Here is a 12,808-nt window from a genome sequence, read left to right on the forward strand (position 1 = left end):
TCCGTCCATCGCCTGCATAATAGGCGCACTCATAAAACTCCAGCGAACGGCTTCCTCTTTTCTCTCTCTATCTGCCGAGTTAGCCGCACGTTTTAATATTAATGAGGCAAGCTTGACGATTCGATCGCGTGGAGCCTCTTCTTCAAACGCCCTTTTACTAACCACAGAATTATAGCGTCGACTCTCAGTATCGATCTGATTCTTATTCTTATTAATGTAAATCAATCTCTCAACCTTTATGAGGAAAGCTCCGTTTTGGCGTTACAATCATATGACATTTCACACAGTCGCGTGTTCTTCGAAATTAGACGAATTTATTCCGAGGGTTCTCGGGAAACTTAAAAATACAGGGAATTATCCTGAGAAGAGGAAAGTTCCTCTTTCGCGAAAAACAAAGTGTTTTTCATGAAAAGGGAAACCTTTTAAAAACTAGAGAAGAAACTTAGACTATCTTCTCGCCATTCCCCATCACCGTTGATCGATAGAAAGGCACTGTTTTATGGGCAATCTCGGAAGGTACTTAACGACGAAATTATCAGACGTCGTCGGATAAACGCGTAAAGTGTGCAGATTACACGCGACGTCAATCCGCTCGCGAAAACATCTCGTTTGAATCTTCCGACTCGCGAGACACGAGAAAATGTGCGACGACGCGGAAGCGGAAGAGGTGAATTTATGTTCTCATTGGCGGCAACTTAGGCCCCATTACGCTTAAGAGTTCATCATTTGCGTCAATTATCGTCTTCGTCTGTTTCCTCTCCTTCTCTAACGCGGAGACGCGGCGCGACGGCGCTCATGAAGAATTCAATGCCCGATTCCGTACGAGAATAAACGGCTCGATTTCCGTAAATCTGGGCCACCGCGATCAAGAGTCGCGATTCAATTCACTATGCGATGCCGTTGACGACGCAGTAAAGGCGATGACAGTCGTTATTGAGTCTCGACGATTCGATTACACGCATGTCGAAAGGACGTCTTATAGAAAAGTTACGGTGAGAAATATTGGCTCGGAAAAACCAAAAATCTTTAAGATAATCAGGAAGTAAATAGTAGGTTTTATTCTTTATTGCTGCACTACATTGAAAAAAATGATGTCAGCGTATTATTTTAATTGCAAATAATTTTGTTAATTCACGCAATAACAATTTCATTATTCGCGAGACAAATAAAATTTTATTAAAACGAAAGCACGACGTATTCGTTTTATTAATAGCGTTATTGATTACAGCACAGAAAATGCATAAGCATAGCATAGCGTAAGATCATCTGGATCAATTCACCATAAAATCCGCCATATTGATTTACGTAATTCGATGGTCCAGATGGTCTCGTACTGGCTGTGCTATGCTTATATATTTTATGTGTCATAATAAAAGATACGGCGCATAAAAATTATATTCAAGAATTGGAAAAAGATGAGGAATGAAGCAGTAAGGCTTAAACAGTGAGCAAATCAACATTTTGGATTTACATGAGGTCCAGTAAAAATCTGGCTAGTCAATTCAAGGATAATTCCAGGACATTTCCAGGTAAAAATCCTGATTTTCCCAGGGTTTATCCCATCGATTAATTTTCATTATTTAATTGATTTTCATCGATTTGCACATTATTATATGCTTTATATTTCAATTAGGATTCATACCACCAGGAATGAATTATAAAACGCTAACAAATTTGAAACAATTATTACTTATCGCTTTATAAATAATATCAAACGAACATTTCGTCAACACAAACAATTTGTCTACTACCTATGTTTTTTATTTTAGACATTAAATTCAAGTTTCTCATTTTCTATTGGTAACTTATTGCGTCTTTAAAGGAGGACTTATACTCGAACACAATTTTTCTTCTTATTTTTTTCTTTTTTTACGCTCTGATTTTTTTTTTTTTTTTTTTTTAGAAAGAATGATAAATTCCAGGCAAGCTCTAAAATTTTAGGGGTTTTCCACATTGATAGAAAGGAATGGTTAAATATGGTATAGCATTTTTAATTCGTTGCAGAAGCCAATGTTTGGTTACGTTAGCCTATCGAAATCCTATACTGACATTGCGGATAGCCTAACGCAATCAAAAATTGGCTGCTGCAACCAAAAATTGGCTGTTATCAATCAAAAATGCTATGCCATATTTTACCATCTAACTTGCTGCAGCAGCCAATCTTTTCTTTCAGTGCAGGAATTTTCCAGAACATATAAAATTCCAATCCAAGGATATTCAAGAACCGCTGGACACCATATGATTTACTACTGCTTATTGCATTACGTCTCTGCCTGTGATTGGTCGATTCATTTACTGTCTCAGAGGCTGCGCGCAATCAAAGGGATAAGGAACAGAAAATAAAGAATGAGAATTTCCATTTATCAGAAACTGTATATTCTATGCATGGTTTCTGACAGACTGAAATTCTTATTCTTTGTTCCCTATTTCCTATTTTATTCTACGCAGCTCTTCGCTGCTTTACATTCTTTTTTTTTTTGTATGTCATAATCTGTTAATTATGACACACAAAATACACAAGCATAGGGCTACATTTAGCGAACGCAACAGTTGAGTGAGCGCTTGCTGTTACTGGTATACATTCTTTTAGAGCATCCAATCAGAATTTTAGATCTAAAGGAATACATTAATAACAGCGAGCGCTCACTCAACTGTTGAGTCTGCTGAACGCAAACTGATACGCAAAATGCGCAAGTGTAGCACAACTAGCATAAAACCAGCACGAACCAACGGTTTACACGTTATGTAAATCAATATAGAAACTTTACGTTAGATGTTTATTGATCCAGATAATTTCATTTAGCTATGCTATGCATTTTGTACATGCTCCACAAATTAAGAAGAAAAAAAAAAGAAGAAACAAATATGGAATAATCGAATAATCGTAATTGATAAAAAAGAAGCTTACGATAAAACGTTCGTCATTTAAAGCTTAGTAATGAGAAATAAACACGGCGCGGACTCAGGAGCATGTTGAATCCTCTAATTAGCGAAAAGATGAGAAATTCCGCCCGGATTTCAGACGAGTTCGCTTTTACGAAATTTTTTTACTCGGAATTGGGTTAGCCGCGCGGAATGCATTCGGAACTGAAAGTAGTTCGCGAATTGTCGTCGGACAATGCACTGTGACAATACCGCTTCGGCGAACGATATAATGCTGATTGCGCAACACAGCTCGCAATAACGCATTTTCGCTCGCTCGCTCGTTCGCCTTTAAGACAATCGTTAACGCAACGCACGCCACGCACGTGTCCTCGACCTGGACGTAAAAGTACGGACTCCTCCTTAATTAACGCGTCCCTTCAAAAAGGGTGGCGCACGAAGCGAACTTCTATTATATTCGATTTTGCCGCCTACGTGCCGCCAATGCAATTTCGTTCAAATCTCTATTTTTATCCGTGGAATTATTTTATCGCGGCATTGTTTCGGTTATAACGAAACAATTACCGGGCAGGTTTTATAAATGTATATATATATATATAGTTGAATTATCTCTTAATTGCGACGTATTAACTTTTAATTGCGTTGCCTGGTAATTAGTTACCCCGGAGAAAGAATTACCGTACAAAAAAAAAAGCGCTTGTAAATAATAGACATCATTTGGAAACGTACATTTCCAGAGTTTTCTCTTCACTTATTTTTTTTTTTTTAATTAAAAATTTATGATTGGCCTAAATAAAATTGTGAGGAATTATATTAATGTAAAGAGATCTATTTTTAACAAGTAGAAAAAATATTTTCGTTAATATAATTCAGTTCTTTTAATTTCGAATAATATTTAAATTGTTAGTATCAATAATTCAATTAATTCGTACGTGGGCAAAACGAAAACTCGCAGCACGAAATATGAAATATACATCGGCGTAAAATGTAAAATGATGTTGAACGAGAAAATATCATTTTACCGCGGGTAACAAAGTCGGATTGTATTGCAATAGAGAGGAAAAATTTATAACTTCTCCGGATATCTCTAGCAGGCTTTTGAATGGCATGATTGTTCGAAATAAAATGCACGTATCTCTCTCTCTCTCTTTCTTTCTTTCTTTTGCCACGGATTGCTAGCTTATCGCCGTAGAATGTCACTGTTCCTTCGTTAGTAAAAATGTGTCAGAACGATTAGACTATGTAAGAGCTCGTCGACCCTCCTCTTCAGGGTCGAGACGCTTGAACGACACTTTTATCGTCATGCGTGCTCTCATGCCTCATTATATTTCCCCTTTTCCCGATTATTCTTATTTTCCCTACTTATTTCGTTTACAACGAGTCATTTTCGTGTAATTTTCTGGTAATTCTCACGCGTTTGAAAGTAGTGCACTTGTTTACATTATATGTATTTTGACATTTTTAACACATCAAGAGAAACTATCATTTATTGCATCTTTCTATTCTTTAATCAATTTCTATTACATATACAGGTTGATTGAAATTGTATATTTTTTTGTTTAAGTCTTAGATTACAAAGAATAAATTTCGAGATTTCTGTTGAATGTTTCAAGGCAATATATATCGATTTGTAATCTTGTCTGTAAACGTAAGTATTGGACATTTTTATAATCTTCGCGATAAACGACGACGTGAACAAACGCAATAAAAGCGAAGAAATACGCTTTCGCGTATTTAAATACGAAGCGCACACGCAGGTTCTGCTTTGTATGACTCACGAATTACAGCTTTTCGATTGAGGGTGAGATCCCCAAACTTGAACTACCCCTCGGCCAGAAAAGTATCGCAAGGGAGGTTTGCCTCCTTCGCCATATATTGCTTGGCAGTGATTCTCAAAGTGAAATTATCTCGTCAATCTACCTATGTCTATGCGATAAATATTTGGAAAAATAAAAATCTTCAATTGTTCATAATTAATGTTAGTACGGTATTTTAAGAAATTATCATTCGGTAAGATTTACCGTGTTTCTAACTTTGATGTAATACAAAAGTAACAAGTTTTCTAGAGTTTATTACTTTATTCGAGAATCGTCGCAGTGACAGAAAATTGTACTCAATTATAACAGTTCGGTATAAATTTCCATAAAATTTCTTGAAATTATCCGCCGGTATATTCCCTTGAAAATTCCCGCCAGTTTTCTTGAGAAATTTTACAAAAGTTGATACTGAGAGTTTTTAGAGAATAAACATATAAACTTGAAGTATCTACTTATACAAGCTTTGTTTTCAAGAAACTACATTGTGTGTACTCTCAATGAATATTTATCTAAATTTCCGAGAGCAACTTTCTAGAGACACTCCGAACTCTTCTAACAGAAACAATTTCATTCGTGCCTTTAGATTTGTACCCAGTAAAAATGTATTTCATCTTTCGAAGAATCTGCCGACATCGTCTGAGACGAGATGTAAAAAAAGCCGTACATAATATATATATTTTAATAAACTTAATATATATATGAATTAAAGATTAACGCTTGAGTGGTAAAACTTGCGTCTTTTTCTCATAATTAATTCACATACGCATCATTTATATTTAAGTACGTGCTTTAACTTCAAAATATTCTTTGATATACATACTATATTTTTTTTAAATATGCTTCTTCTGGTAAATATTATACATGCCAGCTCACAATGTGCTAGAATAAAGTATAGCAATGTATGCAAATGCCAGACTAGTACACGTCACGATTAATCAATAATTTCTAAATCTGATTTTGGAACTCATGTTTCAATTTTATGTATAATAAAGTTCAGTTTCGTAAAAGGTGAAAATCGTGAAGGAAACAATTGGAATGAAAACCTCTTTAAAACCGATATTCATAATCAGTTCTTACATTCGAGACTTAAGTACAATCTTGAGATGTCATAAACCAATCAGAGAACCGCATTAGCGTCTTAAAACATTACTTAAGACGGTCTTGTAATAAAAATAGATTAAATATAGGCGGTATTCATAATCCGTTCTTATTTTACTATCTTAAGTAATGTTTTAAGACGCAAATACAGCCCTTTGATTGGTTCACGACATCTTAAGACTGTACTTAAGACGATCTTATTTTAAATATAAGAACCGACAACACGGAGAGAATTTTTTCTTAGAGTTTATTCTGAAAAAATATGATAATAATGGTAACAACATTATATTGTATTTCAGAGAATTTTATGTAAATTTTAAATTTCTCTCATTAAATAAATTTTAATAATAAATCATATATAATCATATAATATCTCATTAATAAATTTCTCATTAAGTATAAATTTTAAGAAATAATTCTCTCCGTGTACGAATATCAGCCTTCAAGTATAAAATTTAAAAACATGTTAAATGCGCTGTATTATTTCATAAGACGATATACTCGTCCAGCGCAATAATACGTGGATATTCGCAATATAGGACAATCGAGGGGGGAGGGGAGGGGAGGGGAGCTTTGCCAAAAGTCAAAAAAAAAAAAAAATGTATGACGCCGCGAAATAGCCATTAGCTCGAGATCCATGTTGTGCAACGATCATCCCGTTGTCTCGCTTACCGAGATGGGCTCGCCGTTCGCCTTTTCCCCATCCAGTATCCTCTGCCTCAGGGCGAGTCTGTCCAGGCTGGCGAGCCTGTAGCTACCACCGGTCTCGCGTTCCCTGGTGAGTCGTTCAGCAGTGCCACCGCCGTTATTCGAGCCGGCGTTAAAGCTCGACGTGTACTTGGGCAGGGTCGGCGGCGGCACCTGCCGCGCCTTCTCCCGGCTCAGCATCGTGCTGCTGCTGTAGAGGAAGGACGAGTTGCTGTTGTTGGGTAGACCGACCCGGCCGCCGGACGACGGCGAGACGCCCGACGACGCCGTGGACGATGAAGATGACGATGACGACAGAGGCTTGATGCCGTTGCTCTGGGCGCCGCCCGCGGTACCGTTCTGGTTCTCCGTCGTCGACATCCTCTTTTTCACCACGCAGAACGGCCTTCTCTTTCTCTCGCTCGCTTTCCTCCCGCAGGAGATCGCCGCGGGAACTCGACAGGGGATTTAACCCTTAAACCGAAAACCGAGAGATGCTTAACGAGTTCGCTCGCGTTTCTCATTTCGACTGTGTACTCGGCACGCCGGTATCACGTATCCGTATTGCACAAGTACGTGTATAAAAGAAAAGGGTTATTGCAATCCGATTATTGTTCATGTAACGACTATGGTGCGAACGCGTTAAGCAAAAACGTGCCTCTGAGACGTCGAGGCGTTCTCGGTCTCTCGAGATGTATGATGTAAAATTGTTTCAATTTCTTTTTTTCCAGATTAGTTATATTTCTTGCGTAAAAAGTAGTATTTTGAAATTTTTTGCCTTGCTCAACAATTATGTTCTTCCTACTGATAAAATATATTTGGTTTTCATTCTCTATTTTCGTAATAATTCATTTATTTGATCTTTTTCAGCAAGTAAAAACGGTACTTTTAATGTTAATTGATTTATAATCTAATGCATGTATAAAAGAGATAATATACAATTACTTATATATATTATTTGCATAATAGACATTTATTAATATCATTGCGTCTCAGAAGCCCGTTTTGATTTAAATTCTTTTAATTATAAGAGCTGCGACAGTTGCAATTACCGTACGCAGTTTTATGAAAGAGAGTCCAAAGCTGGGTATATCGATCGAATAACTTTTTCTTCAGAACGGAAAAGTGAAATTTTTTTATGTATGTATGCACACATACAAAAAATTTTCACTTTCACGTTTCCGCCGTAGGGAAAAGATTACACGATTGACCTCCTATAAAGAAATTGTAGAAATTGCAGTGAAGATTCGAGTGATGTGTGCAAAGCGAGCATGAATGCGTGTAACTGTAAATCGACCGTGTGTCTCGGAGCGACCGATCGAAAGGCTGAATGACCCCGCAAAACTTTATTTGGAACTCGTTCAGCAAAAACCATCCTCATTCATTGAGCGAGCTTCTCTCACGCGGTAATGAATTTATCCCTGCCTATCCAATATAATGAAAGGAACGATCCACTGTTCTAATTAAACGGATACCTGCTTTTCTTATTTTTAAATTTATTTAAGCGTAAAAAAAAGAAACTAAATTTTAATAAATATTGTTTTTTTTTTTGAAGTTCTAAGTAAATACTTAATAAGTGTAAACATATATTTATTCGACACAAAAATTTAATCATTAATTTAACTATCATTTTTTTTTTATTGAGTAAATATTTATTATGAGATATGTATTAAGATGTAGCAATTCTTTTTTCAGTCTAGACATAACAACAAGTACAAATATTAAGATAGGTATATCATTGTGTTGTCAAAAAAGAAATATAAATGTATCTTCTCTTTCTTATCAAGTTTCTAAACAAACAAAAAAGTTCGTAAATAAACAAATGAATACGTAAAAATACTAGCTATGTTTCTCAACATTTCCTGTGTGATATTTTTGTGTATCGACAATTGTAATCGTTTCAATATGAACGATTGCGATCGACAATTTATGCTGATAAAGTCGCATTGCGGAAGGAAAAAGAGAGAAGCCTCTCGATTGTGGCGCCGGCAAAACACGTCGAAAGCCGATACGCGATGAAACGGTTTTGTTTATCGTTGCAAGAGTGGTACTCCACGAGACGAGAGCCATCCGGCTCGTCTTACGCGCCACGAGGATAACCGGACGACAACGACGAAAGACGGTGGTTCTCGCTCCGGCTTCTTGGGTATCTCACGAACGAATGGACCAGCAGCATTTCCCGGGATCGATCGATAAACAGGGAAAACGAATTTAAATGTGAGGACTGTAGAATCAATACTTGTACCTTCTACGATCCCTCTTTCGATATTCAAGTAGAAGTGCAGGACGTTATTCTACGTCTAAATATTTCACATTGAATGATAATCTGTATTGACATTTTAGAAAATTCGATGTTTAATGGAAATTAAGAGAGAGAGCTCCATAATTATGTTACACTGTTATTTATTACTACATTTATTAATGGCGAACTAAATATCTTGAAGTCTTTGTATCTCAATCTATGTGTCAATTTGTTTCTCAATTCAATGAAAAAAAATGTCGATAAAAAACTAATAAAAGAATAATTAAGAATAATTAAGAATCTCGTAGAAACTAATTGAGCAACGAGATAATGTGTGGATTTGTACACTGAGAGAAATATTCTAATTACAAGAAAATTAACGAAAAGCCCAATAATAATGGCATTTCAGTAAGAATTTTTGATTATTATATAAAAATTCTCCGTTTGATCTCATCAAAATACCATTTTGTTGGTTTAATCGAAACATTTTTTTTCAATATACGACTCTCTGTGTTATTCTATTGCCTAATTAGCTTTTAATTCGAATTTTAATTATTCTATGATAACCAGAACATTTTTCTCAGTGTAGGAAATTACATTTGTTGCAATTGAAAACATATTTTTCTGCATTTTTCTATTTCTAATTGTTCATGAAATTCAATCATTCTGTGTTCTATGCCGCTCTTCTAACTCGATATCGAAAGAGATTGAAGAATGTCAGTTTCGTTCGTAGACATCCGATATATAACGTTACGAGTTGTTTACGCATGATCGCCCAACGTTGACTCACCGGCGGTTGTCTGTGTTTCGACTCGCGTATGACTTCGATATCAGGAATGCATTACAGTAAAAGTAATCGCGTTTAAACTGAATCCCACGAAAAAGCTTGCTCCACCGCTTCCGCCCGACTTCGCGATCAGCCGAGGAAGCAGAAAGAGCGTTCTGTAAATGCAAGACGAAAATTACGAGACTGCTCCTAATATTCATTTCTAGCAATGTAGATTAACTTCAATCTCAATTTAATTTACTTTTAGTTGTAAGAAATAAAAGAAGATAAATTAACCCAAGATTAAAGTTAATCTATGTTGGCAGAAATGATCTGAATGTCCGTTTCAATATAGACTAATTTTTAACTCGGCTCAAAACTTACTCCTTATCTTCTTTTAAGTCTTAGAGCTAGAAAAAGATGAAAAGTTAGTTAAACCAAGATTAAAATTTTAAGTACAAGTGTACATTAATTTAGCCATCAGAACCTAGTATTAGATCTGTTCTTTCCAGCCTAACATCTTTTCATCTATTCCCTTTTTTTTTCTCTGTGAAGAGAAAAAGGGAAAAGATGAGGTGCAAGAAGTCCAGCTGAAAAGAACAAACCTATTATTTCATACGGGATTTGCGTACGTTAATACGAAACAGAATTCAAGTCTCTTGCTCCGTCCTACAAGCAAAATTACTCAGGGACTTCAAAAAACCGGTATTATTTCGTCGAATGCAATTATCGACGCGTGTAAAAATACGGAGGAAAAAGCACCCCGAGGTGATCGTCGCATTTCCATTGTCGCGGATAAACATAGAGGTCACTTTCAGTGCGCCGAAAAATTATACCGGTTTCACCGTCCTCGTGTGGAAGGTAGAATGAGGTGGAAGGAGACAGTATTGCATTAACCGGAGTCACCGGGTTCGCGTGTTCGCTTGAGAGAGTGTTTCTCGCCCTCGAGGGAGTAACGTGGAGCTTCCTGAACGATCATAGGTCACCACTCAAACTGATTACCTCAAGAGTGGACCTTATCGACGTACATCATGCCGGAATATTATCTTAGGTCACAATTTCACTCATGTTTGACTATTAACCAAGGTTTAATTTATTCCTCATCTCCCTCCAATGCTAAAATCGAAAAGAGATGAGAAATAAGTTGAACCTCGGTTAAGAGTTAACCGTGAGTTGTGTGTGTGTGAAAATGAGGCTCAGTTCAACAACTCATGGTTAACTCTTAGCAGAGGTTCAAGTTGTGTCACATCTTTTTCCAATTCTAAAATTGGAAAGAGACAATGAATAAGTTGGACCTCGGTTAAGAGTTTAACCGTCAGTTGTGGAACTGGGCCCAAGCCTTCTTTAGCGAGAACATCGTCGAGCACATGCACTCCGTTCGCCCCCGAGATCGAGATACGCTCGCTGCGTAGGTGGTGCGCGCGCGGGATGTTCTCGAGGGTTGTTCTCTGGGGGCAGGGGGAGGGGGGAGACAGAGAGAGAGAGAGAGAGAGAGAGAGAGAGGGAGGGAGGAAGGAAGAGAGACAGAGACAAGGAACAGAGCGGATCGGAGAATGAACGGGAATACGCGCGCGCAAGACAGAGTGAGAAGGAAAAGGGGGACGCGTCGCACTGCGTGGGCCCCTCGAGACCCGAGAAGCCGGCGTTGTCGATGATTCACACCGTTGGCGAGCCGGCCGAGTGCAGCGGCGTTTTCACTCTCATTTCACGTGCGGTTCGTCGCGCGGAAATGAAAGAGAAGAGAGAGAGAGAGAGAGAAGGAAAAGAGCGCCGAGTAAACGCGGGTATACCTATCCACCGTGCACGAAGCGAGACGCCACAGTTCCACACTACCGCGTTCTCGAGATGAACCACGACAGACGCGCGAAACTATCACCGCGCCCGACTCGGATGAACTGCGACGACCACGCCTGACGCAGCTGCCGCGCGGGCGCGAGGGGGAGAGCGAGAAAGAAAGAGCGAGAAGGAGAAAAACTTCATACGGGCGCCAATCGCAGCTGTCGGTCGCGACGACGCGAGCGCCGCCGTCCGATCGCGTGGACCAATCAGAGCGTCCGCCGCGACGGCGCGAGAACGAACCCGAATGATATCGAGCGTCGATACTGCAGCGCCGCACCGGCTTGCCATGCCGCTACCTTCAACCCTTTACAAGAGCTTTGAACGTTGGGGAAGCACTTTTGCTTTCGTTCGTCGCGACTTTTATGTAAACTCAGACTTTTGTACAATTCGCACCTGTTAGTCTTTATTTTATTCGTTGTATCTAAAAATAAGCCTCTTATTTTTTTATATTTTATTAATTTATTAATTTCAACTACATGATTACAGATTTTATTGTGGTTCTCGATTCCTTTTGGGTCCACAAGCCACTTGGCCTTGCAATTGCCTGCATGAGCCTATATTTGTGTTGACTTATATTGTCACTAAATGGGTGCTTTCCATTTAGTAACATAAATCTACTAAATATCGTTCTATCTTTCTTTGCATTTCATAAGTAATTGTCGACTTATGTCACTAAATGGAAGGCACCCATTATTTTCCCACTTGCAGCTTAAAAAATAATACTTACAATTATATTTTAGTTCACCGAAGATAGCTCGGAAAAAAACCGAAACATTTGGCTTTTGTACTTATTAAAAAAAATACATTAAATAATTAATTTGCACTCCAATTATCACGAATTTTGACTTTCATCCGGCCTACATTTTTCTTTTTTGTTTTTTTTTTAATTTAGACAATCTATTGTGTATATTATTCACATCTTATGTAAACGCTACTTTGGAAAGGATAAACTTATTCTGTTTAGACTTCTTGCATCACTCATCTCGTCTCTTTTTTTTCTTCAATGCGGAGAGAAAAAGAGAAAAGATGAACGATGCAAAAAGATTGAAGAGTGCAAGAAGTTCAGCTGAAAAGAACAGTACTTATATTCTTTCCAACGTTGATCAGAGGATTAGTAAAACATGTCTCTACATTCTGTAAAAAATTTCAGAAATAAAGACTTAAAATTCTTCGATTACATTGACAATACTGGGCACTCATTGATTCTGTTTTCAGAGAATATTCATCATATTTTAAATTTAAATATATAAATCAAATATTATTTCAATAAATAAATTGTTTAATTTTCGAAACCGAATTATTATTAAATTTTTGCAAGACATTCGATATCATTTTATTGGAGATATTAATACACATTGCGGGCAATTATTATTGAAAGACTGCAGGAAACGCATTTATTAATATTTAACAAGCTCGTAAATGCAATTAATTATTATACAATTAATTGCCTCCAATTAAGTATATAGTATATATATA

At 37.3% G+C, this 12,808-nt stretch overlaps 1 protein-coding gene across 8 annotated transcripts in view; it reads right to left on the bottom strand.

Annotated features, from left to right (window-relative positions):
- The window catches only part of LOC108748968 (septin-7), a 44,576-nt gene that overhangs the window by 21,475 nt on the left and 10,293 nt on the right, over nt 1-12,808 (bottom strand). For 2 of the 8 annotated variants that reach the window (XM_018487416.1, XM_018487415.1), the window contains exons 1-2: nt 11,284-11,378; nt 6,471-6,959 (exon numbers count right to left, since the gene is read on the bottom strand). The exons of the other annotated variants lie outside the window; for them this stretch is intronic. In XM_018487416.1, coding sequence (XP_018342918.1) covers nt 6,471-6,866 — 396 coding nt within the window. In that variant the 5' untranslated portion in view covers nt 6,867-6,959; nt 11,284-11,378. Of the gene's footprint in view, nt 1-6,470; nt 6,960-11,283; nt 11,379-12,808 lie in introns of those variants that run through there. 8 annotated transcript variants of the gene reach the window in all.

The sequence above is a fragment of the Trachymyrmex septentrionalis genome, unplaced genomic scaffold (assembly GCF_001594115.1).
Source record: "Trachymyrmex septentrionalis isolate Tsep2-gDNA-1 unplaced genomic scaffold, Tsep1.0 scaffold25, whole genome shotgun sequence".
In the NCBI taxonomy this organism is placed as follows: Eukaryota; Metazoa; Arthropoda; class Insecta; order Hymenoptera; family Formicidae; genus Trachymyrmex; species Trachymyrmex septentrionalis.